This window comes from Chelmon rostratus, chromosome 18 (assembly GCF_017976325.1).
Source record: "Chelmon rostratus isolate fCheRos1 chromosome 18, fCheRos1.pri, whole genome shotgun sequence".
NCBI classification, from domain to species: domain Eukaryota; kingdom Metazoa; phylum Chordata; class Actinopteri; order Chaetodontiformes; family Chaetodontidae; genus Chelmon; species Chelmon rostratus.
This window is the reverse complement of record NC_055675.1, coordinates 19,528,844-19,543,589: the sequence shown is the minus strand read 5'-3', so window position 1 is coordinate 19,543,589 and position 14,746 is coordinate 19,528,844. Positions and strand designations below refer to the sequence as shown.

Below are 14,746 nucleotides of genomic sequence, written 5' to 3'. Positions count from 1 at the left end.
ACTTCATACATCATAAAGCAGGTGGGGCTCAATGACACACAGGAGCTCACAGGTTTAGTCTTCAGCACCCTGCTAGCTGAGTAAAAAATGATGTGTGCATAATTGCACTTGCACTGTACTTACATGGTTATCTGTTTTGGGAGAATTGGAGCCTTGCAACTTCACACTTCCTGCTCCACAAAACTGCAAAGTTGACAACAGAGTCGGGATATCTGTATCCATAAGGGCTGCCTAAACCTAAACCTGTCCTGTCAGTTTTGATGTGATTAGAACATTTCTAAGCAGTTTGGCAAAAGAGAAATTAATGGTGGCAAGTTTTTAACATATTTCAATCCATTCTGTCTTTCAACATACTGGAAACAATGGACGTGACATGAGGGGTGTGAAAAATGTGACTTCTAAATCAATGTTTTATTTGTTATTAAAAATAGCCAGAGGTAGGCCACCTCCTGCTGTCCTCCACAATCTCTCACAAGTCAACAAACTGTCACTTGCGAGAGTTTGATCTGTTCTGCAGACACACACACACACACACACACACACACACACACACACACACACACACACACACACACACACACTAACAGCAGACGTGGAAAATGCTGAGTGATTTGATGTCAGCAAATGTTGCTGAGCCTCAATGGAGAGGGAACTGTCATGGAAGACAGCTAAATCTGAGTGACATGAACGTAGATAACACTGAGCCTCCAGGCTAAATCACAAGAAACAGTCTTTTTTTATTCACGTTTCATTTCTTACATTGTTCAAGTACAAAGTTAAAATGCCTTTTTAATTAGTTCATATTCATACAAGAGTAAAATAATAATAGTGCCTTTTCATTACTACGACAAACTTAAATACAGTCATTGTAAAGACAAATTGATTTATATTCCTAACAATATATTTTTCTTATTTTCAGATAAAATTTTAGCACCTTTTGAAACACCTCCTCCTTTTCCTAAAAGCTCATCTTTCATTTAGTCCATGAGATGAGTGTCTGAATGCGCCACAGCATTGTATCTGTAGGTGTTGTGCATGTATCTCTGCGTCTGAGCGGCGTTCGCTCTGTGTGTTTATAACATTGTTTTGGGTGTATGTGTTAATAAGTGTATCAGTGTTGAAAACAACGCGTCACTCAGCCTAAAAGCTGTCGACAGGCGAACAGAAACATCATCACCGCGTCACCCATCACTTAAAAATATCAACTCCATCCCTCTCGCTTTTGTCCGACTGCTCTCTCAAACAGGTAGACGTTGAAATAACACCGCCTGACGACAAGAGCTGAAACTCTGCCCACGTTCTGAACCAGCGGTTTCCAGCTTTTCATGCCTGTGAGTCTTTGAAATGAAGCTGGTTGTAAGCCCTCGTCACAGGTTGTGTATGTCGATGAACAACCCGGATGAGTCTTCTGTGATAGTAAACTGAACTGAAACTTGAGGGAAGTGATAAGGATCTGACACGACTTCCTGTCATTTTTTTAAACCAAATTTTTAAAATAATCGTTACCTGCAGCCTTAAATAAAACTACCCAACATTTCCCAAGAAATCAGAAAATGTGAATTTCGTGTGGCAGGCGCCTTTTCTTTCTTCTTTCTGGTTTTATTGATGATTTTGCGGTCATGAGGCCCTGACGCGATCCCTGATTATTGGTCATGAATTCTGGCTTTTTTTTCTTGCAGCTCTATGTTTGGTGTTATTTCAACTCGCTCTTGTTTGAGAGTGTCCTTTTAGCTCATCGGTTCAACAATTTCTTCTGGCATCCTTGGATACAATAGAACAAGTCACTATACTAACTGTAATATATGCTTTCTCTAGCCTCTCTCTCTCCCTCTAGGCTGAGACTGAACTGAACTGAGCACCAACCTGGAACAGTACACACACACAATAACAGATTATTATTGTAATTATTATTATTACCATTATTATTATGATCATTACTCCCTAATCTAACATGGAATCGGAGATTACACTGACTGACTGACATGCAGCACCTGGGGGTCGGGGGTGGGAGGGGGAGTTTGGGAGCACCAAGCGACGCAGGGTGACGGTGTCACACCCGAAGGCGCCGTGGAAAGCCTGATGGCAACAGGCGGCCGGCAAAAACACAGTGTGTATGCATGTATGTGGATTTATGATGTGTTTTGTAGAGAAAGGAGTTTGGAGAAGCCTTTGCACTGTGTTTCCAGCAAGTGTGTGTGTGTGTGTGTGTGTTTGTGTGTGTGTGTAACCTGCAAAGAGCACTGTAAAAAAGAGCAGAGTTAGTTTAAAAAGCACCTGAAGGTTGGTTGTATAAACAGAGAGTAAACATGATGGAAAAAACTTTGAAACCTGCTGGTTTATTGTTGGTTTTTGTTGCTGTTTGTGCATGTGTGTATGTGTGTGTGTATATATATGTGTGTGTGTTTGTGTGTGTCAGCACAGACTGTGTCCAGTTGTTAGCTGGTATCTGAGGAAGGTCAGAGGATCGGAAGGCTTCCTGGAAAAAGATGGTCATCTGAGGACCAAGAGCACCAGACTGAACGAGATGTTTTCTCTAACGAGAGCCCTGTGTAAATAAAAACACCAGCACACACACACACACTGCCTAGAGTCTCGGGAACATCTAATTGATTACAAGCCACATTGTTCACTTGCTTATTCCCATTCAAGGTCACAGAGCGGCTGAGTTGATCCCAGCATGCACTGGGTAAAAGGCAGAAGACACACCTACGACAGGTGGTACAACTGTATCTGTGTGATATAAGAAGTATTTATTATTTATACAGGGCTATCTGTTTCAGTTGTAGGAAGTAGAAAACCAGCATAGTGTCTAGATTAAAGGTCTGCATCTGGTTTCAGTGGATGTCGCTGTGATAACTGGAGGACATTTTGGATCCCTATGAAGCAAAGTAGGAGCGTAACGGCGAGGGCTGGTGGATTGTGACTACTTCACTTTTCCTCCAGATGAAAAATGGCAACATTGAGACAGAGACACCAGAGAAGCTGAATTGTAACTGAAACATTTCAGGTTTAATCCCCCACTGACTTCCTTTGACTTTAAAAGCTGCTGTGAGCAAGACACTGAACTCCTAGCAAGTCCATTGGTGTTTCAGTTTAATGTTTGTCAGAGGCAGTGCTGCTCTGGAGGCAGAAATAATCTCACTGGATGAATTAAAACCTGTTGGGAGCTCAAGCATCATCCCTCTGCTTGTTGGAAATAATACAGACATGGGTATGAGCAAATGGGCACTTCAGTGGTGTTTGAGGGACAGGAAGGTGGTGGACATATTCAAGATGTTTTCAAAACAAAACCAATAAAATAAAAGGGCATGTATTTGGTTATAGAAAATGAAGCTGTCATCTCCAATCCCTTCGAATAGGCCACAAACTGATGTTGGCTGGCGTTCATGATCTTGGCAGGTCTCTGACTGCCTTTCCCAGGTAGCTATAGAGACTGTGCATAGTGCATCACACATAATGAAAGCCACTCTCATGATGGGTAAAAACAAACTGAGCCACACCAAAGTTAACCAAGCTACATAGAAAGACTACCTTATATCGTCATTTCACAGTATAACTGCTTTTCTGGACTTTGTTTAAGCATTATTTGAACAGAAAGTACATCGACATAACGACCACTGCAGGCTTAAATAGTGTCCTTTTTCACTGAGGTTTGGTACAGTATTATGACATCTATCTATCAGGCAAGTGACATAAGTATTAAAGTGACAGACAGTACTATTCCAATTTTGCACCATTAAGATCAACATCACAGTCATTTAAGCAACACCTAACAGTATTAAATGCACTACAAGAGCACTTTTACGCATGTTACTGAGGAGGTATTGCATATCAGCATGAGGAAATGAACCAATTCCTAAAATGCTACTAGTGTACAGTATATCACAGCATATTCACCAAAGCATTAGCGTAACCTAGATGTACAATCACTGCCTAAAATACTGCAAAAACCACCAAGAAATAATAAAAACAGCATATGTGTTTAAGTGCTTGTTGTACGGAAACCTAATAGTGGATGTAGGTCCTGACAACTAAGAGCCATGCAGCAATATTCTATATTTTTCATATATGTGAGAACGGTCTGAGGATGACTAGGTACTGAGTATAAAGCTGACTTTATTCTCTCTTCTCTCTATTCAATTTTTCTTATCCAGTGACTACTAACACTAACTCTGTGGAACACAAAGGATTGTTTTACCTCAACATGAGTGTGTGTCCTTGTTGTGCACGCTCTTTCTCCCGGTTTGCCCACTAGAGGGCGCTCCAAACCCTGAAGTTGACACTTGCAAGGTTTTTCCATTATGATGAATATATATATATATTCATATTCCTCTTGTGCCAATGTGTGATTTTGTCCCATGCATATATGTCTGAGTATTTAAGAGCCCAAAGACTAGCAATGCTATTATTGGAAGCTAATGGAGACTCCATAAACAACAGGCACTAAGCAGAGGCAGGGTAACAAACATGAACCAAGGAAAAAAATAAGCCCAGACTTCTGTGGCATCTCCAAAAAGTCACTCTTTTATTTCAGTATTTCATATTACGGGGCATCACTGACATCATTTCAGCCAAAAATGGTCTGCCTCAGTGTAAGATGAGGACCTTTTTGGGTGTTACTTTGCCCCTCCCTCACAAAAAACGTGCTTTTGGCTCGGCCCACTGAGGTTTAACTCAACTGCTAAAATGATTTGTACCTCCAGAGCAGCTTTTACAGTCTGATTCAGTTGTAGTTGTGTTAAAAAAGGCTTCACGTGATTCTATCTGAACGCAGGTGCCTTTTTTTTCTTTCGGACGCCCTCTTTGCACACCCTCACTAAATTCACCTGTGTTGCCTGGCGTTGCCTCCACCTGCTCCTAAGCATTTGTTTGAACTCGATTAGAGATGCAAACCTGTAGCGACTGAAACAACCAGAGACCGTTCAGTCTCCAAGAGCACCAAAAACTTTAAAAGTGTATTAAAGTGGCACCATTTGGACTCTGTCACTGACTGACCAGCACCACGAGCATTAACTGGGGTGTGTGTGTGCGTGTGTGTGTGTGTGTGTGTGTGTTCATTGCACTGTAATACACCAGCGGCACTGTCCCTACGTATGAATACAGTTAAGTGTTACGGTTCAGAGGGATTCATTGGTGTGTTGATGTATTCAGAGAGCTCTTAAAAACAGAAAGTTGGAGCTTCTTTGTCAGTGTTGCGCCCCCTGGAGGATTTGAACTCCAGCTGCTATGACACAGTAAAGCCAGAAGACACCAGTTTCAAGGTCGGACAGGAAGTTGTGTGTGAACAAATACAGTACAGAGACCCTTCACCACTGTGTATGTGTGTGTGTGTGTGTGTGTGTGTGTGTGTGTAATCAGCACGGTAGCACCAGGGGACTAAGTTCAGCCAGTGGTCTACATGGGATCTGGGGAAGCAGTCCTTTACAGTGTGTGTGTATGTGTGTGCGTGTGTTGTCCGGTCATCTGTGTCATCCAACCTTCATGTACTAGCTGTGTACTGTGTGTAGTTATCTGTGTGTGTCTGTCATCATGTTCTGTTTATGCGTGTACAGTATGTGTGTGTGTGTGTGTGTGTGTGTGACAGAGAGAGAGAGTTGGTGGTGTGTGTGACTAGTTGCAGGCGAAGTACTCCTTCAGCGGGGCGAAGAGGTGCCTGATGACGGGGACGCTCCAGGAACGTCCCAGCAGCCTTTGCCTGGCCAGACGACTCATGTTGGACACGTCGGTGTAGTGGACGGGGAAGCCAAACACCCTGCGAACACACACCACGTTCAGTTATTTTAGTGTGACGTGTGTGAAGTACAGCTGAAACAAGCAGCCAATTCATCAAAAGTCGACAGAAATTAATCAGCTACTGCTGTGATAATAATTGTAATAACAATTTTCTGAATCTGAAGACGATATTTGGGACTGTGGGAAAGTGTGACAGGCATCGCTGTGGTGATGTGGGGACATGAAATTTTAAAAATAGGTAAACTGTTTTGGTCAAAATTAGTAAAATGCCTGAAAGCACGAATTCTGACTTATCTTTAGCCTCTGATATACGTTTGATTTTGGTTGTTTTAACAGGGAACTCTCCCAAAAAGACAAGAGGCTCCAGTTTGTATGTCTGGGTTGGGCTGCTTTATCAGTTGCTTCATAAAGGACAAGTTTGTAAAGAGACTCAGATAACACACACACACACACACACACACAGGTAGGACACACTGTCATGGAATCAGCACCTATTTACACCTAACAGATGTAAATATACAGTTAATTAAGTACAACAATGAGATGCAGAGCAAACAAAGTCACTGTGGTAAATTAGAAATACAAAGTAAATCCAAATCAACTTCACAAAGAAAACAGAAACACACACACGTTTTAATTAGTTAACTCGAGGACATGCATACGAGGTAAAATTAGAGGGACACACACACAGAGCAGAGACACACAACACTGTACCTTTCCATCTCGGTACACCAGAGGATGTCCTCCTTGTTGTCCATGAAGACGGGGAAATGCTCGTCTTTCCCCTGCTTCACAGAGTTGGAGCGTGTCGTTATCGTACGCAACTTCTCAAACTGGAATTAACATCCAGAGCCAAACACACACAAACACACAAGCACAGACAGACACACACACACAAATCCTTTTTTAATCCTAAAGCTATTCTCCTTTTGTACACTCTGATTTAAAGAAGTTTAGTCATCGTTAACTGACTTTTTCTCTTTTTTGTAGAGCAGAAGTGCAACAGTATCAGCAGGAAAATGTAGTAAAATTAACAAAAAAGACATTAATGATTAATTAATGGTATATTTTTGCAGAATTAGACAGAAACGAGTTCATTGATGCTCAAAGGAGAAATACATACTCTAATTTCCTACATTGAATTTCCATAAATGCCAGACATCAACTTACACACAAAGTTAGACTGAAAACGTTCCACCTTTGGCTTTACTCGCTGTCGAACCCTCAGTCTCGCTTACCACTAGTCAAAAAGCTTGATAGCACGCGATCGTCAGCACAAACACACAAGCATACAGGCGCTCACGGGGCGGATACCTTGGCTGTGCGTCCGTGCTCGAGGCACTCCTGTAGGTCCAGCTTGTCGTTCGTCATGGGACTCAGAGGTCTGGCACGGGCAAAAGGGGGAGAAAAACATGAAGTGGCTGGAGTAAATCACCTTCGATAATAACGACGGTGTGTGTCTTTTTGTGTGTGTGTCTATCACCTGGACATGCCTGGCAGGTTGCCCCAGAAATAGCGAGCGCGGTGGGCAGCAGAGACCTCCTTGGCATCGATCATCACTGGGTTACACTGCAGAGGAGCAGCAGGGTTACTTCCTGTTTCACCGAATATGAACATCTTCTGTCTGAGGAGGAGACTCCGACTGTCCTGTCGCTCTGTCAGTGTTATTGTGTGAGATCTTACTGATGTGAGTTTTCCTGACATCTTTAGATAAAACACATTACGCTGAAGCACTCTCGTGTTTTCTGTGTTTCTTGCTTGCTGCAGGTACTTTTTGGGTAAGTACCTATTAAAACCGAAAGTGGGTGGTTTACATTTCCTGACAAGGCTGCAAATCTTCTCTCTCATTGCTTATATTTGTGTGATTCACTGGAATCTGTATTTATATGCATATATTTCATAACTCTGTTCATGTGGTGTGTTACCTCTAAAAAGCGGGAGATGTCCCGTTTGTCACTAACTCCCATAGCGACCACGTTCTCAAACAGCCAGAAGAACGGCCGCTCGTCGCCCGGCTTAGGTCGAGCCTCGTGCAGCAGACGGTAAAACTCGAAAAACAACCGGCCGGTTCCCTCTGCGGGAGGAGAGAGGGCTCAGACAATCATCGGAGCCTCTGCGCATGTGTAGCTTTAACGTTAAAATGCATTCAAAGAAAAATCTTCATAATAATAATTTAAACCCCAGCAGATTAAATTTGAGCTCTTCTTACCGTAAAGGCCTTTTCTTGCAGGGTTGACTATGGAGAGGTCGTTGCAGGGGCTTCCTCCTATCACCAGATCAAATGGTCCCCACTCTTCGATCTTACAGGCAAAACGCAGCACGAGTTAACATCGGCGCAGAGAAAGTTCGCTGGAGCATTTAATCATGTTGTATTTGCACACTTACATGTTTGTGTGTTACGTTGCGTACGTCGCCCACGTACATGATGCGGCCGTGGTGTCGAACCATGCCGACAGTGATGGAGTCCTCACACACCTCTGATGCCACGTATTTGTCAACCTGGATGCCCAAATCCTTCAGCACCAACAGACCTGGGCGCACACACATATTCATTTGTCATTACGGCTGTGGGCGAGTGGTGGCCTGAAGGTTAGAGAAGCGGGCTTGTCAGATCAGCAGGATAGATCTGTGTGGGCGAAGGGAAAGGTCAGCTCCCCCCTCACTACCACGACTGGGGCGCCTTTTATTGAGACCTCACGTATTGTGGAGCTGCTCAGCGACGAGCACATAAGACTGGCAGTACTGGGAAGCTTCCAGGTGTGAACGTGGTGTAATTGTGTGAGTGTGAACACGCTGCTATGGAAAAGAGAGCCTGGTTAAATAAAACTGTGGAAGCGTTCAGTGCGAAATCACTGATGTTGACAACTCCTTTATTCAAACAATGAGACCTAAAATGTTTATTTTCCTCAGTCTGAGTGTGTTTCTGTTACGGTCTCACACACACATGCAGGCGAGCTCGCTCACACACATTTCTAGAGCTGAAAGGATTAGTTGAATAATTGCTGAGTGAAGTGACCGAAAACGAGTCAGCAGCAATTTTTAATGGATGAACAATTTCAGTAATTTACCCGATAAATGCTCCAGTTCCTGCCTCTCTCTCTTTTTTGTTTTCTGTCGGTGTTAATTGAATATTTTTGGACTGTTTGTTGGACAAAACTAACAATTCAAAGATGTCACCGTGAGTTCTGGGAACTTGTCCTGCAGCATTTTCACTGTTTTCTGACATTTTATAGACTAAACTCTTAATAAACTAAAAAATGAAAACCCAAGACACAGAGTCTGTAGCCAGTCAGTGGCTCTGACTATTAAGTATTGAGCAAGTATTGGACAAATGAAAATGAGGCTAAATTAAAGTTAACAGATTAGTTAAAGGCAGAAGGAGTAAAATTTTCCTGGAAAACAATGAGTAGATTCATACAGAAATAATGTCGCTCATGAGCCACTAAGTGTGTCTGCAGAGAACTACATTTTCTTATTTTTGCTGTGTTTGGGATGTTTCTGAGCATCCGGAGGAGAACATGAATGTCTGTGCAAACCTTCACACCAGTCCAGAACACGACAGACCAGCTGACATCGCAATCAATCAACAGATTAAGAGTTGATGAAAATATACAGTACATAAGCACCTGTGGCAATGCCGTCAAACAGGGAGAGAACTCTGATTGGTTTCCTCTTCTCTGCTGCGACTGGAGGATACAACTTGGCTGGCTCCTAAAAGAGTTAAAAGGAAGAAGAGACACTGATGAGAACAGGATGAGATCGACACGAAGCTTTACAGTAAGCAGAGAGAGCGAAGTGGGCAAAGAAGCACATGACACATCGGCTTTATTTATGACGACAATCTGGTCTTTCTGCAGAAGTCAGGCTGAAAAGCATCAATAATTGAATGCGAACACGGTCTGTTTTGATGTGTATTAGCCTTCATGGATAATTTAAATGGGACAAGCCCCTGCAGCAGAACCCCGCTGATCCCCAGATATCGATGTTTCTCGTTTAACTGTGATGAATTTCTAGCAAGGTTAGGATTAGATATAACGCGGTCAATATATCAAATTTACTGCACCTAATTGACTTACAGTGTGTTGTCTGGGCTGAAGTGAAATGATTGAGTTGTACAGATCGCTGTTACAGGGATCAGGGTTGATGTAATGGGTAGCTGCGGAAGGAATATGAGTGTGGCATAGCACAAAAACACAGATCAATATAGAAGTAGTGGAGTCAGGAGTGTGTACCAGGGATGATATGCACACACATTAGTAAATAATAAAAAAAAAAAACGGACAGAGAGGTAATTACATCTCTTTTATTTTCAAGTTCTCTAATCATCATTTCATGCTGCTTTTATACTTCTACTCCACCACATTTTGGAGGCAAATATTGCTCTTTGTACTCCATTACATTTATTTGACAGCTTTACTCTGCAGATGATTAATAAAACATGTAAACCAACTCATAAATTATGATATATTATTAAAGGTGAGGTAGCCAGCAGTATATAAAGAAACTGAAATTAGTGCCACCTTCACCAGCTGCAACACTGAAGTGATTTACACTTGAATGCATCCCAAATTATTATCTGGTGCTATATATTATTATGAAATGGGCCATTCTGCATAATGAGTACTTTTACTTTTGGTACTTTAAGTATATTTTAATGCTAGTGTATGCTAGAGTATTTTTTATGTAGTACTGCTAAATTAACTCATATAAAAGACCTGAATACTTCTTCCAAACTGGAAATCTACCTCTGTTTCTCCTCTCTACACTGTAATACAGTCAAATCATTACAACAATGCCCCTATAAATACATTTAAAAACACTTAAAAACCTTATGATTATTCTAGGGACACACTCCATATTTCAGTCGGTTTTATGTGCGCTGATGTAGTTTATCAATTATTATAAATACACCTATAAAGACAATTGTAAACTCTTTTCCATTCTAATTATAATCATGACCATCATTTAATCTGTATCATGCATAAAGAGTAGAAATTCAATAAAAGGAAACTGTCACACTTACGAATTCCTGTTCGTGGTTGTTGGCGAAGAAGTGCTGTAGTCTGCAGGGCCAGTCGTCCCGCCGTCGCAGCAACCCGTAGGTGTTCCGGGGGCCGCACATGTAGCAGTTCCAGGGGTCTTCTTTGATGGCCGCCGCCGCCGAGCCGGCTCCTACCAACAGATCCACGCACTCCACACAGAAACACCTGCAGACGCACACGCATTCCTTGCGTTTGCTTTCTTTGTACAAATGTGAATTGATTTTCATGTAGACTTATTCTGTGCATCACCTGCAGCTGTTGTGGGTTAAACATGTTCAAATTAATGACATGTGGCCAGTCTGACTGATCAATATTGATCTTCCTCAGTTGCAGTTTTGGGATGATGTTTATCATGTTTATCATGACAGCAGTGGTAGAAAGAAACTGTGACAAAGTGAGTCAAGTACTGTACTTAACTACAAATTTGGCATTCTTGTACTTTCCTTGAGTATTTTGATTTTATGCTACATTATACTTGACCTCTACTACCTTCATGAGCTGCAACATTTGTGATGCTTAGACATGAATGCATCACTAATTCAGTCATTCAGTAATCATTATACTTGCGGTGCTTTAAGTATAATTTAATGCTTTTGATTTTTTTTTTTAATTCTTAAGTAAGATTTTGAATATATTTGTGTTTTGGACAGTCGGTCAGACAAATCAAACAATCTAGAGACGTCACCTCAGGCTCGAGGAAGTTGTGTTGGACATTTTCATATTTTTTCATCTTTTATAGACAAAACAAATAATCAATTTATGTAAAAAAAAGAACAATCTTGAAAAGGTCATTAGTTGCAGCCGTAGTCTTTATGTAGAAGTGCTTGGTGCATGCTTTTTTATGCTTCTGTACTTTTACTTAAGTATTATTTTGAATGCTTTAACTTGTAACTGAGTATTTGTAAGATCCGAGTACTTTTTCCACCAGTATCTGCTGTGCTGAGCTGGTGCATGTTCGCAGTGACCAGGTCAGAGTCTTGATGCCAAAATAAACTGTAAATTCATGTAAATAAATATGCTCCTCACGAGTTGGCTGAGTCGACTGCCAATAAAAGGAGCCATAAATCACATTTGACATTTATGGGCAAATTGTTTCTGTTGATGTGAAATCCAAAACCCTGTCCTGGCCACAAAAAGAACCAACTGCTGCTCGCCAGTCCAAAAACTCAACAGTGTGCACACATTGTACTGACCTACAGCAGTTGTTGTTGCCACACATGAGCACTTCCCTGCCTCCACAGCAGATGGTGCAGTAGGACTGGTAGCCGTCGTCGTCGTACTGGTAGGCACACTCCAGGAACGAGTTCTGCACAGAATGAGGAGGCAGAGAGGGAGGGGGTGTCCGTCATCAGTCAGTCTTGTGTGTTTTTCATGTGTCTGTGCAGGTGGGTTTTGTGTAATGATATGATTCACTGGAGAAATGCAACTTCCACAGATATCTGTTAGTCTAACATGATGTTTAACTTACTCTTCAAGCTAAACTGTCAAACATTCTCCGCTTCCAGCTTCTCAAACGTGAGGACTTGAAACTTTTTTTCTGTTTTGTACCGTTTTGAACTTGGGTTTTGGACTGTTGGTTGAACAAATCAATTAATCTGTAGACTACGATTTCCCAAAACAAACTGTGGACCCCCAAAATGTGGACCACAGCACACTTTTCCACTTTGCGTCAGTCCATCTCTAGATGTTGATGATAGAGGGTTTTGGTTTTGCATGGTACAGTCTTTACTTGCATTTGTGGATGCAATGACAAACTGTTGACCGACAATGGTTTTCTAAAGTGTGCCAGAGCCCATGTCGTAATATCTTTATACAGTCATGTTTCTTTAACGCAGTGTTGCCCGATGAATCAAAGGTCACGGACAAGTGCAGAGATATTGTGTTGAGAAACGTTCTTCTCAAATTGCCCATGCAGTTGTTCACAAAGTGGTGAACCTCGCTCCATCCTCGCTTGTGAACAACTGAGCCTTTCCAGGATGCTCCTTTCACACCCAATCATGATACTATCACCTGTTACCAATCAACCTGTTTACCTGTGGAATGATCCAAACAGGTGTTTTTGGAGCGTTCCACAACTTTCACAGTCTTTAGTTGCTCCTGTCCCAACTTGTTTAAGACAGGTTGCTGCATCAAATTCAATCAAATCAAATCAATGAAGCGGATGAGGTCAAACATCAAATATATTGACTTTGTGATGTTTTCAGTTGAGTAAATGTCAGAAAGGATCAGCAAATGATCACATTATGCTTTATATATGCTTTAAAAAGCACCCCAACATTAATGTAATGAACTGAACAGTCTCCTCTGAGAATTTTGTTAAATGACCTCATGAAATGACCACATTATCATTACACGATTCCACAATAATAACAATAATATTGAATTATTGCTCAACCCACAGTGGGTTTCTCTGGGATGTTTCTTACCTTGCAGCCCTGGCACATTGCTCCTACGAAGAGAGGATGCTCCAGAGAGACGTTGAGGCTTCCACAGGAGATGCAGATATCTGAACAAACACAGACCACACAGACATGCTCACAATATTATATTTAACATTGAGTTTAGCCCATTAAAGCAGGAATTTAAACCTACAACAAGTAAGACTTTCGCTGCCTGTTCACCCAAAACGACCACAATGTGCTCACGATCAGTAAAGACTGGATAATTACTTGGCCAGGTGCTGTGATTTATAACGTTACATTAATTTTCCAGTTTGTAATCTATTGTGGATGCCCGGGCCTTCGCTGCAGTCAACCTATGAATTATTATTGCTGCATAAATGAATCAGCTAAATGCCAAAAATGTAAACAAGAACAAGAATTGGATTCCAGAGATGTTTTGCTCTGAGCTACAGAAACACTTCACAGTGGAAAACTGCACACTGAGCGACCTCGAGGCTTCATTTAAGATTCAAGCAATTTAATTTAGGTGTAACTGATGTAAAATGCAAAATATTTACCCTGACTGACCTCACTGACCACGTTTCTGCATTTAACAGAAATGTAACCACCAATAATGTTATAACAGCGTAATAAACAGTGTCAAGACGCAACCACAAAGGATGATTGCATCTGAGGGCTAACATTTTATTAAATAACGATGCAGGTCTTATATTTTATAGTTTGTCACCTTTCCAAACCATTTAGAGGGATATTTCATTGTGGAGTTGTTGAGCAGCTGTTAAAGTATTACTTGCTACTGGGAGCAGGTGATAAAAATGAGCTTTTCCTCGCAGATATTCAGTGTTAAACAAACTATATGACACATTTCTGGAAGCCAAAGACATCCCCTTCCAGAAGACATAATCAATGCATCACTTCTTTATTTCAAGTCTACATTTGAGGTTGATGCTTGAAAAAATCTGAGCCGTTTACCTTCTATGTTCCTGGTCTTCTTTTTGATCTCAAATATGAGCCTCTCTGGAACACAAAACACACACACAACACATCAACACGCCGTTGTGAGTACGAACATGCAGAGACAGCTCAGAAAAAGGCAGAGAATTTGTATAAACAACATACAGTTAGTATCTTGCAAAAGTCTTGTATCTCCAAAATGTAAATGTTATACATACAAATAAAAAATGCCTTTTTGAGTTTTTCTTGTAAAAATTGTCTATTTCTGATATGATATTCTGGCTGTTTCTCTGTAGGAAAACAGTAGCATCAGCTGTGACAAAAACAAATGCAGCAATCAATAAGAAAATCTTGGCTTGTGCAACTATACTATGCAATATTACATAGTTTTTTCACCCCTTAAATATAATTTACTCACATATTTTCTCCTGTGCAATAGTACAAATACACTGTATTGTACTATCCATATCTTCCTCATGTGGAATACGAAATTTTCCATGATGACACTGAGCCATCCTTCTCAAGACAATACAATTCTTATCCTCTTTTTGCATCTAAAGTGCACATATGTAGTTTCCTTTTTATTCTCTATTTGTTTCATTTCTACATCTCTCC

General features: G+C 41.2%; 1 protein-coding gene across 7 annotated transcripts in view; it reads right to left on the bottom strand.

Annotated features, from left to right (window-relative positions):
* Window positions 1-717: 717 nt before the first annotated feature.
* LOC121622317 (DNA (cytosine-5)-methyltransferase 3A-like) overlaps window positions 718-14,746 on the bottom strand; it is a 55,923-nt gene continuing 41,894 nt past the window's right edge. For 4 of the 7 annotated variants that reach the window (XM_041959254.1, XM_041959257.1, XM_041959260.1 and 1 more), the window contains 12 exons: window positions 14,150-14,194; window positions 13,202-13,281; window positions 11,969-12,081; window positions 10,757-10,940; window positions 9,360-9,444; window positions 8,119-8,264; window positions 7,943-8,033; window positions 7,659-7,807; window positions 7,217-7,302; window positions 7,048-7,117; window positions 6,448-6,566; window positions 718-5,752 (listed from right to left, as the gene is read on the bottom strand). In XM_041959254.1, coding sequence (XP_041815188.1) covers window positions 5,611-5,752; window positions 6,448-6,566; window positions 7,048-7,117; window positions 7,217-7,302; window positions 7,659-7,807; window positions 7,943-8,033; window positions 8,119-8,264; window positions 9,360-9,444; window positions 10,757-10,940; window positions 11,969-12,081; window positions 13,202-13,281; window positions 14,150-14,194 — 1,310 coding nt within the window. In that variant the 3' untranslated portion in view covers window positions 718-5,610. The remainder of the gene's footprint in view (window positions 5,753-6,447; window positions 6,567-7,047; window positions 7,118-7,216; window positions 7,303-7,658; window positions 7,808-7,942; window positions 8,034-8,118; window positions 8,265-9,359; window positions 9,445-10,756; window positions 10,941-11,968; window positions 12,082-13,201; window positions 13,282-14,149; window positions 14,195-14,746) is intronic. The other 3 variants (XM_041959256.1, XM_041959258.1, XM_041959255.1) reach the window with 2 other exon arrangements.